Source organism: Sminthopsis crassicaudata, chromosome 1, assembly GCF_048593235.1.
Source record: "Sminthopsis crassicaudata isolate SCR6 chromosome 1, ASM4859323v1, whole genome shotgun sequence".
Classification (NCBI taxonomy): domain Eukaryota; kingdom Metazoa; phylum Chordata; class Mammalia; order Dasyuromorphia; family Dasyuridae; genus Sminthopsis; species Sminthopsis crassicaudata.
Genome location: NC_133617.1, coordinates 585122056 through 585136244, shown reverse-complemented (window position 1 = coordinate 585136244; position 14189 = coordinate 585122056). Strand labels below are relative to the sequence as shown.

At 34.1% G+C, this 14189-nt stretch overlaps 1 protein-coding gene across 1 annotated transcript in view; it reads left to right on the top strand.

Annotated features, from left to right (window-relative positions):
* The window catches only part of DMGDH (dimethylglycine dehydrogenase), a 92051-nt gene that overhangs the window by 48788 nt on the left and 29074 nt on the right, over nucleotides 1-14189 (top strand). Inside the window, exons 10-14 of the mRNA XM_074288262.1 lie at nucleotides 113-278; nucleotides 1261-1391; nucleotides 5484-5701; nucleotides 8769-8926; nucleotides 13604-13663. Coding sequence (XP_074144363.1) covers nucleotides 113-278; nucleotides 1261-1391; nucleotides 5484-5701; nucleotides 8769-8926; nucleotides 13604-13663 — 733 coding nt within the window. The remainder of the gene's footprint in view (nucleotides 1-112; nucleotides 279-1260; nucleotides 1392-5483; nucleotides 5702-8768; nucleotides 8927-13603; nucleotides 13664-14189) is intronic.

The window sequence follows — 14189 nt, the reverse complement described above, 5'->3', positions numbered from 1 at the left end:
GATAGGACCTAAGCAGCATAGAAAAAAGCAGGCTTTAGTCAAAATTCCTTTGTCCTGTGATTCCATAAATTGTAGTGTCGATTGTCTTATGTCATTCAAAATTGTGTTACAGGCCAAGCTTTCGCCGGACAAACTGGTTCCAGCCGGTGGGCTCAGAGTATCAACAAGTTATGCAAAAAGTGGGGGTGATTGACCTAACACCATTTGGCAAGTTTAAGGTCAGAGGCAAAGATTCTCTTAAACTGTTGGATCGCCTCTTTGCAAATGTCATTCCAAAGGTAAATAAGAATATGAGTTCACAAGGTTCAGGGGTAATGGACTGTTGGATCATTCAGTCTTTTACTTTCTTTTCTGAAAAGATGATTTTTTGCTATTGCTCAGTTATTTCAGTTGAATCTGATTCTTCATTAACCCATTTGGAGTTTTCTTGCAAAGATACTAGAGAGGTTGGTCATTTCTTTCTCCAGTTCATTTTACAGACGAGGAAACTGAGGAAGACAAGATTAAGTGACTTGTTCAAGGTCATACAACTAGTAAATATCCGAGATTTGATTTGAATTTACGCCTTTCTGACTCTAGGCCTAGTGTTCTATGCATTGTCACTGAGCCTCCAAAGACAGATTACAATGAAAATAAATTATTTTAATATACATAATGATCTTGAGAAGGGAAACAAATAGCAATTCCCTTTAGCTTATACCATTAGTTTTGTCTCTTTTATATATTCAAAATTGTATATAATCAGTGAGTTATCTTAAAGGAAGAGTATACTTCTGGGATCATCAAAGGTCTTAATTAAGTGATCTACTCTGTTTAATCATTATTTTAATCATTCATTCATTCAACATCTACCATATGCAATATGCCATCTAGGTTACATCTACTCTATGGAATATACTAGGCCTTGGGAAGATACAAAAATAAATGCTATTTGGTTCCTGCCCTCAAGGATCATGCAATATATTCAAGGGAAAATTTTGTCAAGAACTTGAAGACAGTATTGATTATTAATAACTTGGACTTTAAAACTGCAGACTAACTGGAAAGGGTGAACTATTTAAAAATAATAATCTAAGAGAACAATTTTGAAATGAATCTTTTTAGTTAAATTTAACACAAAAAGGAATAATCTAAAGTTGTATTACCTAGCAGAAGTGAGAAAAATAAAAGCTTTTTCATTTGCTTATATTTTGTACCAGGAAAACAAAAAGTTTTTTTCGCCCTTTAACCAAAAGTAAATTATATATTCCTTTGTTCCAGGTGGGTTTCACAAATATAAGTCACATGTTGACACCAAAAGGCAGAGTTTATGCTGAGTTGACTGTCTGTCAGCAATCCCCAGGAGAGTTCTTACTGATAACTGGTTCTGGGTCAGAGCTTCACGACCTGAGGCAAGTATGATTTTAATCCAGTAACTATGGACTCAATAGGGGCAGCTAAGTAGTTTGAATTCTAGGCCTGGAATCAGGAATACTCATCTTCCTTGAGTCCAAATCTGACCTCAGACACTTAGTAGCTGTGAGATTCTGGGGAAGTCACTTAATGATACCTGCCTCAGTTTCCTCATCTGTAAAATGAGCTGGAGAAGGAAATGGAAAAACTACTCCAATATCTTTGCCAAGAAAACCCAAAAATGGGACCATAAGAGAGTCAAACATAATTGAAATGACCAAAAAAATGGAATAAGCTTTCAGGGGTGGAATTCCTTCTTTCCTTTGAAATACCAGGGAATGAAAGCATTACCTTACTCTGTACTTCCAATTTCTAAAAGCTTTTGACTTTTTAAAAAAATATTTTTAATTGTATTAATTTCTTTTGCTTTTTCATTACGTTTATTTCTGAATATATCCCTTATAGATTTATTTAAAAGAGAAACAAATCAATCAATAAACATTTCTTTCAACTCATGGAGTTCCAGTCAGTGTGGGATATAAGGCAACCAAACAAAAAAAAATGGATAGGTGAAAAACAGCCAAAAAGAAATTATTGCGTCTGGGAGTTCTTTCCATGGTATAAAAAGATATACCAAGTTAAGTATAAAAAGTGTTTTGTAAAATCTAGAATGATTAAGTCAGAAAGAGTGAGTTAGAATTCTACCATTTAAATAAATCTGAGACAAAGTCTTTCCTATTGAACTTTTAGGCTGAAACTAACCGTTAGTTATAGTTGAGTTAACAAGTCTATTAGTTTCAGATCAACTATCTGTTTACTCATCTGTAAAATGAAAATAGCAAGTATCTGGGTGGCACTATAGTGCACAAAGCTCAGGACCTAAAACCGGGAAAAGTAAGCCTTAGACACTTTGCTAGTTGTGTGACCCTGAGCAAGTAAGTTAACTTTGCATCCATTTCCTCATTTATAAAATGAGCTGAGAAAAAAAGTGTCAAATTATTCCAGCATCTTTATCAAGAAATCCCAAATGGAAATTAGGAACAGAAGAGAGTACAAGGGATAATGTAAAAAATTACCTATGCATTTGTACTGTCAAAAAATGTTATAATTATAAAATAAAAAAAAAAAAAAAAGAAATCCCAAATGGGATCATGAATAGTTGGACACAACTGGAAAATAACTGAACAAATTTAAAATGAAGGTTATATTAGTACCTTCCTCACAGGATTTGTTGTGAAAATCAAAGAAGACAATATATGCAGAACATTATGTGAAGTTTACAGTATTACATAAATATGAGATATTGTTATTATTATTCCAAATTAGTGTTCCTTTATTGCTGCTTTTCCTTTGATCTAGTGCTATATTTAAATTATTGGCCTTTCAGTATAAAGGCCAGACTTTTATTCTATCTGATGTCTGACCTTTATTGTCATACAGTATTATTATCATAACATAGCCTTGTCCTTACCCAGAATGCTTTGCTGTTTTAAAACTATATAACATCATGTACTCTGATTAGATATATCTAAGACCAGAGGGACTATCATAGATTAGTGAAGAGGGACATCTCATGACAGAAAATTGAAAAAACCCCGCAGAGCACACAATATCTATTATAATAAATAGTCTCTATAGAGGCATTCAATAGAAGCTCATAGAAATTAGAAATCTTTGAAGTTTTTATAACCCTATTTACCAGGGCCAGAGCAATTATGCATTTGATTCCAAGAAGCATCAGTGACTTGAAGTAATGACTGGAGTCTCATTTTACAGAGGGGAAGCCTTCTGGAAACTTGGGCTTAGACTGACATTTTGAAAACACAATGTTTAAGAAATCACCATTTAAAGTGAACCATGCTCAATTTTTGGCAAAATAATTAATATTAAACAATTATCACCTATTCTTGTAAGGATGAATTTTTGCATATTGTTATTCCTTTTAGTTTTATCTGACTCTTTGCAGCCCTATTTGGGGTTTCCTTGGCAAAGATATTGGAGATTGGATTTGAACTCAGGTTTTCCTGACTTCAGGCCCAATGTTCTACCCACTGTGTCCCACAGCTGCTAAGCCACCATTTTGTATAATAGATTTCACAGAGAAATTTTTGTTGTTCAATCATTTTCAATGATGTCCAACACTTTCTGACCCCTTTGTGATGTTTCTTGGCAAAAATACTAGTTATTTGCTATTTACTTCTCTAACTCATTTTACAGATGAGAAAATTGAAGCAAATATGGTTAATTCACTTGATCAGGGTCACACAACTAATGTCTAGAGATGGATTTGAACTTGGGCTTTCACTGACTCCAGGCCCAGAGCTCCATCCATTGTGTCACATAGAGCCCAAAAGAGAAGTGATGTTGGTGGTATTGTAGTTTGTCCTTCAGGACATCTGGAAGATGATGGCATGACTTGCAAGTGAACTAGATTTAAGTGAGGGAGAACTGGGCAAGGTCACTTTCCTTTTTCTCCTCCAGAGCCCTCTGGGTACATCTGGACAAGATACAGATCAGGATGACTGGAGATGGCTCTAGATGCAGTGGGGGATCTTGACCTTTTTAAGTTAGAGTTAGGCAAACCCACTCAATGATTAAGACTGGATAAGAAATCAGGCAAAGAATGGCTTTATATAGCCTTTCATTTCTCATTTTGCATTTGAGAAATTTGACATTTCCTCTTGTATGGTACTTATCTGTATTGGCATCTCTCCAATTGAAGGAGATAGCTGTGACATGATAGAAAAAATATAGAATTTAAAATCTAACTCTTAGGCTGAAGTCCTGGGTCTGATATTTGTTCTGTGCACCTTGAGCAAATCACTTTATTTTTCTGAAACTCATTTGTAAAATGGGATACCGATGCTTCCCAGTTACCACCCATAATTGTAAGCAATAAATGAAATAAGTAAAGGACTTTGTAAAAATAAACTATAGTCATATGTCAGTTATTAACCAATTATCCAGGTTAATAATAACACTGACACATACAGCATTTTATAAAGTGCCATATATGAAGTTAATCTTAACAATTTTGTAACATGGGTATTACTGGTATTATTATCCCCATTTTATAGATAAAGAAAATGCGGCTCAGAAAGCAAGTAATTTGCTCAAAGACACATTGATAGAACCAAAATTTGTACGCAGTTCTTTTATTTTAAGTCTAAAATCTGGTTCACTACACCAGTCAATTCCAAGTTATTAAGTCTTTGGAACTTGAGTTGAACAACAGGGCAGATTGTTATTATTCCTCCTTTATTCTCACCAAGAACTAGTGACATCAGGAGTATAATGTTTTGACTTGCAAGTAAATTGGATTTAAGTGAGGCAGGGCTTTGCAAGGAGCTCCAGGCAGAGAATAGTCATTCTGAGGTGGCATGTGACAGGACCTGTTCAACTTCCCATCTTTGATTTTGAGAGTAGGGCTTATGGAATTTGAATAGTTTATGTCATCTTTTGGGAAATTGATTATGTTGTTTAATTTTTTTTTAATTTGTAAGCATATGCTTTTACCAGCCTTCTTTCTGCCTATCCATCTATTCCTTCGCCACCCACTGGAAAAAAATACACCAACCCCACCCTTCTAAGAAATATGCATAGTCAACCAAAACAAATTCTCACATTGGCTGTGTCTGAAAATTTTGAATCCATCAGTTCTGTCAGGAAATTGCTGTTATCGTTTGGTCATTTCAATTGTGTCCTAAACTTTGTGATCCCATTCAGTATCAGAGATACTGGAGCGGTTTGCCATTTCCTTCTCCAGCTCATTTGACAGATAAGGGAACTGAGGCAAACAAGATTAAGGGACTTGCTCAGGGTCACATAGCTAATGCAAGTCTGAAGTCAACTTTGAATTCAGGAACTTGAGTCTTCCTGACTTCAGACCTGGTACTCTCTGCACCATGGCGCCATCTACCTAGCCCTAAATGTTTATCAGTCCTTTGGAATTGTGATTGATCATTGCATTGATCAGAGTTCTTAATGTATTTGATATCTTTAATCTTCAAATAAAGCCTCAAGAAAATAATATTGTGGAATAATTTGCCCAGAAAAGATTTTTAACAAAATGTTTACTCTTCAAAATACAGATGGATTGAAGAAGAAATTGTGAAAGGTGGATATAAAGTTGAGATTGAAAATGTTACAGATGAGCTTGGAGTCTTGGGAGTAGCAGGACCATCAGCAAGAAGAGTGCTTCAGAAATTGACCTCTGCTGATCTTAGTAATGATGCATTCAAATTCCTCCAATCTAAGCCTTTAACAATTTCTAATATTCCTGTTACTGCTATTAGGATATCCTATACAGGTGAGAGTTTGGGACCAACCTGATCACATTAATTAGAATCTTATAAAATCTTTTGGGATAATAATATATGTCATCCTTCTATATACAAATATGTACATATATGTAAGCATTATAATATACACATGTGTATATACATAAATCTATCTTAGATGGGGGTCCAAAGCAGCTGTTCTCACCCAATTTTATTATATTTTTATTTTTATTATTTTATTATAATTTTAGATGTTTCCATGAGTGTCTTTGATAAACATCTTCTATTTTGTCTTTCATAAGTGTCCTATTGATGCCCAGTCCAATATGTCATTACTAATTCAACAGATAAAGAAAGAATGAGGGAATGTGGCTATAGTTACATTGGGAAGAATGATATATTCTGCATATGAGGAAGTCCCTTCATCTCAGATACTAGAGATGATTTCCAACACCTTTTCCAGTGCTCTAGAATTATTCTCTGGACTTCTTAACCTAAGGTCCATGAACATTTCAGGGAGTTCATGAAGGTGACTAAAAAAATGACCTCTTTATTTCAATATAATTGATTTTCTTTGTTAGGTATTTTTAAAAAAAAAATTTAAAAATATTTTGAGAAGGATTCCATAGACTTCACCAGAAATGATCCATGCCAAAGGAATCCATGACACAAAAAATTTAAGATCCTTAATATAAACCTTTCAAATATCTCCTAAAAACAATGACATATAACAGAAAAGAAAATGGATTTAGAGTTACAAAGCTTGGACTTGGTCAGGCTGCCTATGTGGTAGCTGTGTGACTTTATGCAAGTCCTTTAGTGTCTTTAAGCAGCTTCTGTTTCCTCATCTGCTAAATGGGGATAATAACATTTGTACTATACAATTCACAGGTCAGTTGTAATGAGCATCAAATGAGGCAATATATATATATAAAATCTGTTAAGTGTGTTTACAATGTTATTCATATGGAAGGATTTGCCTGGTGCCACTGCTATGACTGTGCAATTAAAAGCTAGAGTGTGACCAATTCTTAATTATTCAGGATGGTAAGGAACAAAGAAAACACAGATAATTTAAATGCACATCTAGTCACCAAACCTTATTTAGCCTTATATAAGAGGGATTTCCCCATGCACACAGGGGCTTATGCTCTATTTTGACTCCAAAAGGAAAGTGGGACCATGCAAGGATCCACAAAACTTAGAATATGGGCCATATCTGAGTGCGACATTAGATGATGCTCCAAGACTAGAGTTAAAAGTTGAAGTAACTTTGCATGCAAAAGGGTTCACTTTGATCCCCATTTTTTCCTCTTTCAGTGCCAAACTAAACTCCCTTTGTAGTAGAGAAATTACAACTTTAAACCTACATTTGGAACTATAGTTTATCCTAATAAAATCCAAATGTTCAACCCTTTATTCTCACACCCTTCTTTATACTTAATTCTCTGCAAAAAATACAAATCTTAGAACCTAGAACTCAAATATCTTAAAAACAAATGTAAAAAAATGTTTTGAATGTAACTGGGGAAAATATTAAGTAAATAAAAAGATTTAAAAGAAAATACAATTTTTTTTTTTTGGTAAGCATACCCAGTATCTTCCCATTTACCATTAAACAAAATTAAAGTTCCAGGGAAAGGGTAAAGTGAATATTTATTGAGAGCAGGGACTATTTTGCATTTATCTTTTGCATCTCTAGTACTTTCCACATAATGGTGAGCACTTAAAAACTTCTTGTCAATTAATTGATTCATTGAAGGAAAAATCATCTTACCCCCAGTTTTTAGTAGTTAATGTTCCCAGCTCCTAAACTCTGACCATGTGAGACTACTACCCAAGGAATCAGCCAGCTATCCCAGGGAATTAGCCAGAATCTTCTTTTGAAGACACCCAAAACCTGATACCTTCTTCTTTCATTAGCTTTTGGGATCTTTGTCAACCAGGCCACAGGATCTACACCCACTGCTTGACCTCTGCTAACTCTGAACTCTGAATTCTCTGAGTTAGAGGGTCCCCTTAGATAGAAAGAAATGTGTAATAGTATTGTCCTTTTTCAAAGATTTTCCATCACGTCATCCCCCATGACGTCTCAAAGCTCAGAGTACTCTAATCCTCTGAGACTATTTAGCCTCAAAATTCCCATTCTTTGGTTCCTTCAAAATGTGGACAATTTAGGGGAAATAGGTACTGGCTACACAGTAGGACATAGTAAGTAGAAATATCATTTTAGCCTCTAAGGTGGTTCTCATCCCTTTCTACCCATCCACAAATGATCAGGACAATCAAGTAGGAAAATGTACTGCTCTGGTCATTGTAGAAATTGTTAACAAGCAGTGAAGAAAGAAAGTGAGCACAAAATAGTGATATGAGACAACAAAAGCATTAAGAAAATCCACAACTCTGATAGTTAAAGTTTAAAGGAAGGTCTTAATGATAATATTTGACATTTATATTGTACATTATTTCATTTTGGCTTGACAACATTTATAAAAATAAATTACTATAGGTATTATTATCCCAGCAGGGATACATAGTGTCCAAGTCAATATTTAAACCTGGATCTTCCCGACTCTAAATTCAGCAGTCTGTTATACCAGTGTTTCAGAGGGAACTAAACTTTGAAAACAATTATCTTAAAACAACAACACTACTATTGTTTATCCATTTAACAACTATCTGTGTTACAAAGATTGTTATGTTACAAAAAGCCATTAAGGATCATTATACTAGTTTCAAGGGATTAGAATCACACCTATATCTGTGTTATAGTTAGAAAAGGACATCACTATTTTATGTTATTGCTGTTGAATCTTTTTTCAGTAGTATCTAGCTTTCTGACCTCATACTTTACAGCTCGTTTTACAGATGAGAATATTGAGGCAAACAGCATAAAATGACTTGCTAAAAGAATGCTTTGGAATCAGGTTTTGTTATAATTTGTCTAAAACACACTTTTAAGAAAATCAACAATATACGCTTATTGCATAAGTAGACTCTCTTCCCTTGTTTTATGGATTTCTAGCTAATGTATGTTAGAATCAGTGACCTTTGTTGCTTCATGATGATTGCATGATAACGGTAAGTTTATTTCAGGTGAGCTGGGCTGGGAACTCTACCACAGACAAGAAGACTCTGCCATGCTCTATGGGGCCATCATGGAAGCAGGCCAGGAGGAAGGAATTGACAATTTTGGAACTTATGCCATGAATGCCTTAAGAATGGAAAAAGCTTTCAGAGCCTGGGGGTCAGAGGTCTGAAATTCTAATAATCTTTCATATACATAACTATGAAATATTCATTTTTTATTGTTTTATTTATGTTCTCACTAGGACTAACTTTGCCTGATATTAAACTTAATTCTGATTCTAGAAATAACATGACTTAGTTATCATAGGAATTTAGTAATTAGAAAAATAATTTTTTTCTTTTAAAGTCTCTCTTTAATGCTTCTTTATAGATAGGCATAGCTCTAGATTCTTAAATTTTAAGCTAATGAAGCTCTGGAAGGTCCCTTCAAGTCAGGTATAGCTCTGACTGCTGTATGTCTTTTGTCCAAAGACCCATCTAATTAAGCCAAAGAAGCTCTTTACCAGTAGGTTTGTAGGGTGCTAATTTTTGGCTACAATTCTCCAACACTAATTGCTAAGTCATGGGGAGGTTGGGATTTGTATCAGTACTCACAATAAAGGAAAGTATTGGTAGTTGGAGTTATGAAGTAAGTTAAAGTGCAATGGAGCACTGATAAGGAATTGACTAGGATTTTGGATGGCTTAAGCAATACCTCCTAGTGATTGAATATTAACAAATAACTGAGAGAAGAAAGAACCCACTCATGTTGATCTTGATTCAGAGAAGGTCTTCAACACAGAAAGCATAAAACAATAATGATTAAGGGAATTGAGACCCATGCTGGGTAAAAAGGATTGTGAAAACTACTTCAAATGACCCCAGGTTTTTAGGATTTGATGCATGAAATTCTAGATTTCTGAAGGAACTTGAGAGTGTGGTTGTAGTTTTTGAAAAATCATGTAAAGATAGAGATGTTCCAGAAGAACTAAAAAAAAAAAAAAAAAAAAAAAAAGAAAAAAAAAAAAGGATCTGTGATTTCATTGGTATAAAGAATTCCCAGTATAGAACTTCCTTATGTGGACATAGATTGATATCTTTAACTTATGGTCATAAAGAGTTGGCTGGGGCACTGAAAAAATAAATAGGTGTCTAAGTATACATAGCCAGTATTTGTTAGAGGAACTTCTAGACTTCAAGATCAGTTTTCTACCCATTATACAATAATATCTCTTACTAGAAGGATAGAAGTGATCGAATGTAATCCAAATTTTCCAACAGCCTGATGAACTTCACGTTAACTCCCAACAAAATTCTAGAATGGAATATTGAGTGCTTAAGAATATTTAGCTAAGGAAGTGCTGATCACACAGCAAGTCAGCACTGGTTCATCAAGAATAGGTCATGCCTAACTGACTACATTTTTAGGGAAATGCTTTGTAAAATGTAAGTTGCTATTACTGTTCATAAAAGCTATTTTAATGGTAATCAGGGAATACCATAGACAATAGTGCATTTTTATTTTAAAGAGATATCTAGCCTCTCATTATATCCTTGGGGAGAAGTTGGTGGAATGTGGGCTGGATGTTTAGTGAGTTTGAACTGGTCCAGTGACCACAAATAAAGAATATTGAGTAAATGAAGAATGTTGAGACTCTAGAGATGTCTCTCCCATTGGGAGCTATAGAATTTTTTTCTTGGCCCCATCCAATCTGACAGCTTTACTAATGACTTAAATGAAGACATACTTATTAAATCTGCAAATGACAAAAAGCTGAGAATATTAACATGTTTCATGGCAGAATCAGGATTCTACAATATCTCAATAAATTGGAATTATGGGCATAAACTATGTCAAATTTAATAGGTATAAACGTGGCCTTGCATTATAGTCCCCCCTCAAATCAACTTTTTATTTATCTCTATCAATCAGAGATTCCCTGAAATAAAGTAAGCAGTTTTGTGAATTAGTAACCTTCTCAGAACTGAGTTGTGAAAGCAGAAGCAAAGTGACAATCTGTCAGAAATATTCAGAAAGGATTCCTGCCCTGCCCTGGGTAGAAGTTTGGACTAGTCCAAGGCTTCTTAAACTTTTTCCATTTAGGACTCCTTTTCACCACAGAAATTTTAATGTGACCCTGGATATATAGGTATATAAATAAAACATTTACTGATATTAAATCTAATCACTATATTAAGTTATATGACCCCCAAATGTAGTCATGACACAGAAAGCATAAAAACAACAATGATTAAGAGAATTGAGGGCCATGTTAAGAAGCTTTAGACAAGATAACTTTCAGGGAGTTTTTAATGGAAATCTGGGTCAGGTGTTGGATAACAAGAGAATGTTGACACATGAAGGGAAGATTCAGGGAGATGGGATTGTGATAATATCAAGTACTTTAAGTACATCAAATACTTTAAAGCCATCAGTGTTCAACATTTATTCCCTCAATTGAAGCTCACAGTAACCCTGCTGCTGCAAGCATGATTATTTTATTGATGAAGTGACTAAAGTTAAAAGGCTTTGTGGGATTTGTCCAAGGTCACACAAGTAGCAAGTATAAGAAGTGAGATTTGAACCATGGTTTTACTAATGCCAAATCTAACACTATCCACTCAGGTACCCTGCTTCTTATTGCATCTAGTACAGTCAACTAAGGGTCAGTAAGACAAGGAGGATCATTAGAAGAGATTGGCATTAAGATAGATCTTGACTACTTTATAATTTTGGCTAGGGCTAATCCTACTGGGGCTCTAGTACATTCCCTTTCCCTCTGGTATTCATGGTTTTGTCAGTCAATAGTCAAGAAGTATTCAATCAATAATCATATATTAAGTGCCAACTGTGTGCTAAGTAATGAAGATATAAAAAAAAGACAAAAACCTAGTCTCTGCCCTCAAGGAGTTCACAACTTAATGTCCAGCAGAATCACTTAGTGGACTTCCAAAATTGCTCCTGAAACATTTACCAAGTTGGGATGACAGGAGGGATACCTATCATCGCCACTACCCACTTCTAATTGAGTTTAAGAGTAATTTGATCAATACTATCTTTGAAGTTGTGTGTGTGTGTGTATGTGTGTGTATGTGTACATATATACAGTTGTTCAATCAATCATTTTCATTTATGTCCATATTCCTCTTGATTCCATCGAGGGTTTTCTTGGCAAAGATACTGTATTAATTTGCCATTTCCTTCTCTCTCTTTTCTTCCCTTCCTTGTTCTCTCTCTCTCTCTCTCTCTCTCTCTCTCTCTCTCTCTCTCTCTCTCTCTCTCTCTCTCTCTCTCTCTCTCTCTCTCTCTCTCTCTCTCTCTCTCTCTCTCTAACTAATAGTCTTTGTCTTAATATTTAAAAGATAGAAAAAATGTTCATTTAGACTAAAGAACATCAGGGTAGCCTTACTTATGAACTTTCAAAGACGCATTCATCCATATTGATTTTAACTTTGGAGAACAAAAAAACCTCCACTCCTATCTATTTTCATTTTAAAAAGTGTTTTCTGTCCCAACATTTAATCCAGAGCAAAAGTAAAGGAGAGGAGAAGAGAAGAAAACTATCTTGATTCAAGTCAGAGAAAAAGCCTAACAGTCCAAGAATACTTTTGAATTACAAATCCTTATTTTTTTTTGTCCAAAATCTCATTGCAATCTATTCTGTCACCCCCTCTCCCCTTTTTCTTCTCTCATTCACTTATGCTATTTTATCTCTTTTTCTTCCTCTTTAGCTCTCTTCCTAAACTCAGTAACCTTCAAATTTCCCAGTAGTATTAGAGAGCCATCTAGTGTTACTACACCAATCACTCTTTTCTTTCTTCCCTGGACACTTTGATGCTGAATCTTTGAGGGTACAAATCTTTTCATAGCATTTGTAGCTTGATCTGATTTGGCAGTGAATCCAGATTTTACATATCATTGAAAGAAATGATAAACTTTTGTTATTTATCAATTTTATGGAGCTTGATATTTTTCTCCTCAAAAGCTTGATAGTATCTTAGGATGGTCTGAAAGTCTCAGATCCCTGAATCATAATAAAATGACTTTCAGTTCAGGTCTAGTTTATATATCTGAATTTAAGCCACATCTAAAAAGTTATGATTTCATTACCCAAATATAACTTCTATCAGAACTTTTTAGTAAAATGATGACAAAGAAAGTTGTTGGGATCAGTGTTCGTAAATATATATATATATATATATAAATGGAAAAATACATAGCAATTTTATTTGCAATTTTATGGGAAAATTTCTGTGTTACACATGAATGTTCTGAAGTAAGCTTATTTTAGTAGTGTGGTCTATATTTTGGGTCTAATACAGTAATAGTTTAGACCCAGATTTATGCATAAGTATAATTTAAGACCTTATATTTATTTCAAGGACTTTGGACCTTCTTTCTCTCCTCTTCTTTTCCATGCTCTGTAGGAAAGCAATTTCCACTTGTTCTATCTTTAACTTCTTATTCTAGACTTTTAATAACATGGGGCAATATCTTTTCATTATTTATATACCTGAAACAGTACAAAGAACATTATATAAAGATGTATAAATAAATATATATTTTAGAGATCTGTATTTTAACCAAGGATAATTCTATGTACTTTACATGCCAAATAAATTTTCAACAAAACAAATTTAAAAGTAAACTTCCATCTTTTCAGTTACACAATGATCGCCATCTATTGAAAAAGTTATTAGAAATCTATCTTTATTTGAAATTTGTCTTCATAAAATTAGAGGGAAAAATGGAAAACTATGGGGGTTTTTTAAGGAAAAAACTTGTAGAACAATAGTTTTTAAAACTATTGTACAACCTTTTAATTTTAAAATGTCTTTTTTTTTTTTTTTTTTCTTTATAGATGAATTGTGATACAAATCCTCTGGAGGCTGGGCTAGACAATTTTATAAAGTTAAACAAAGTAAGTCTATATTCCAAAGTCTTTATTATGTATCAATATTTTTGATGAAATTTTGAAATAAAGATTAATTTATATTTGTTTGAGGGGAAATATATTCAGGGGTCTCATGTAGTATGCTTTAAGTCCAGGTAGAAGTAAAAATATTATATAAGGTCTTCTAGTGACAGTTAAATTTTTATACCAAAGCTATCTTGCTCTTCTATTTTGCTTTTAAATATAGCTAAAGAAACTAGTGGATTTTAATTGGTGAGTTTAATCCACATGTTTTCCCCCCTGAGGCAATTGGGGTTAAGTGACTTGCCCAGGGTCACACAGCTAAGAAGTATTAAGTGTCTGAGGGCAGATTGGAGCTCAGTTCTTTCTGACTTCAGGGCTGGTACTTTATCCACTGCACCAATTCCACAGTTATTATAGAAGTAAGCCCACTAATTTAATAATTTGATTTGGCAAAGTTCATTTCCTAGTTCCAGGTACCCTGAAATTACTAGCTTACTAAATATCTAATAAGCAACAGTAATCTGCCAAA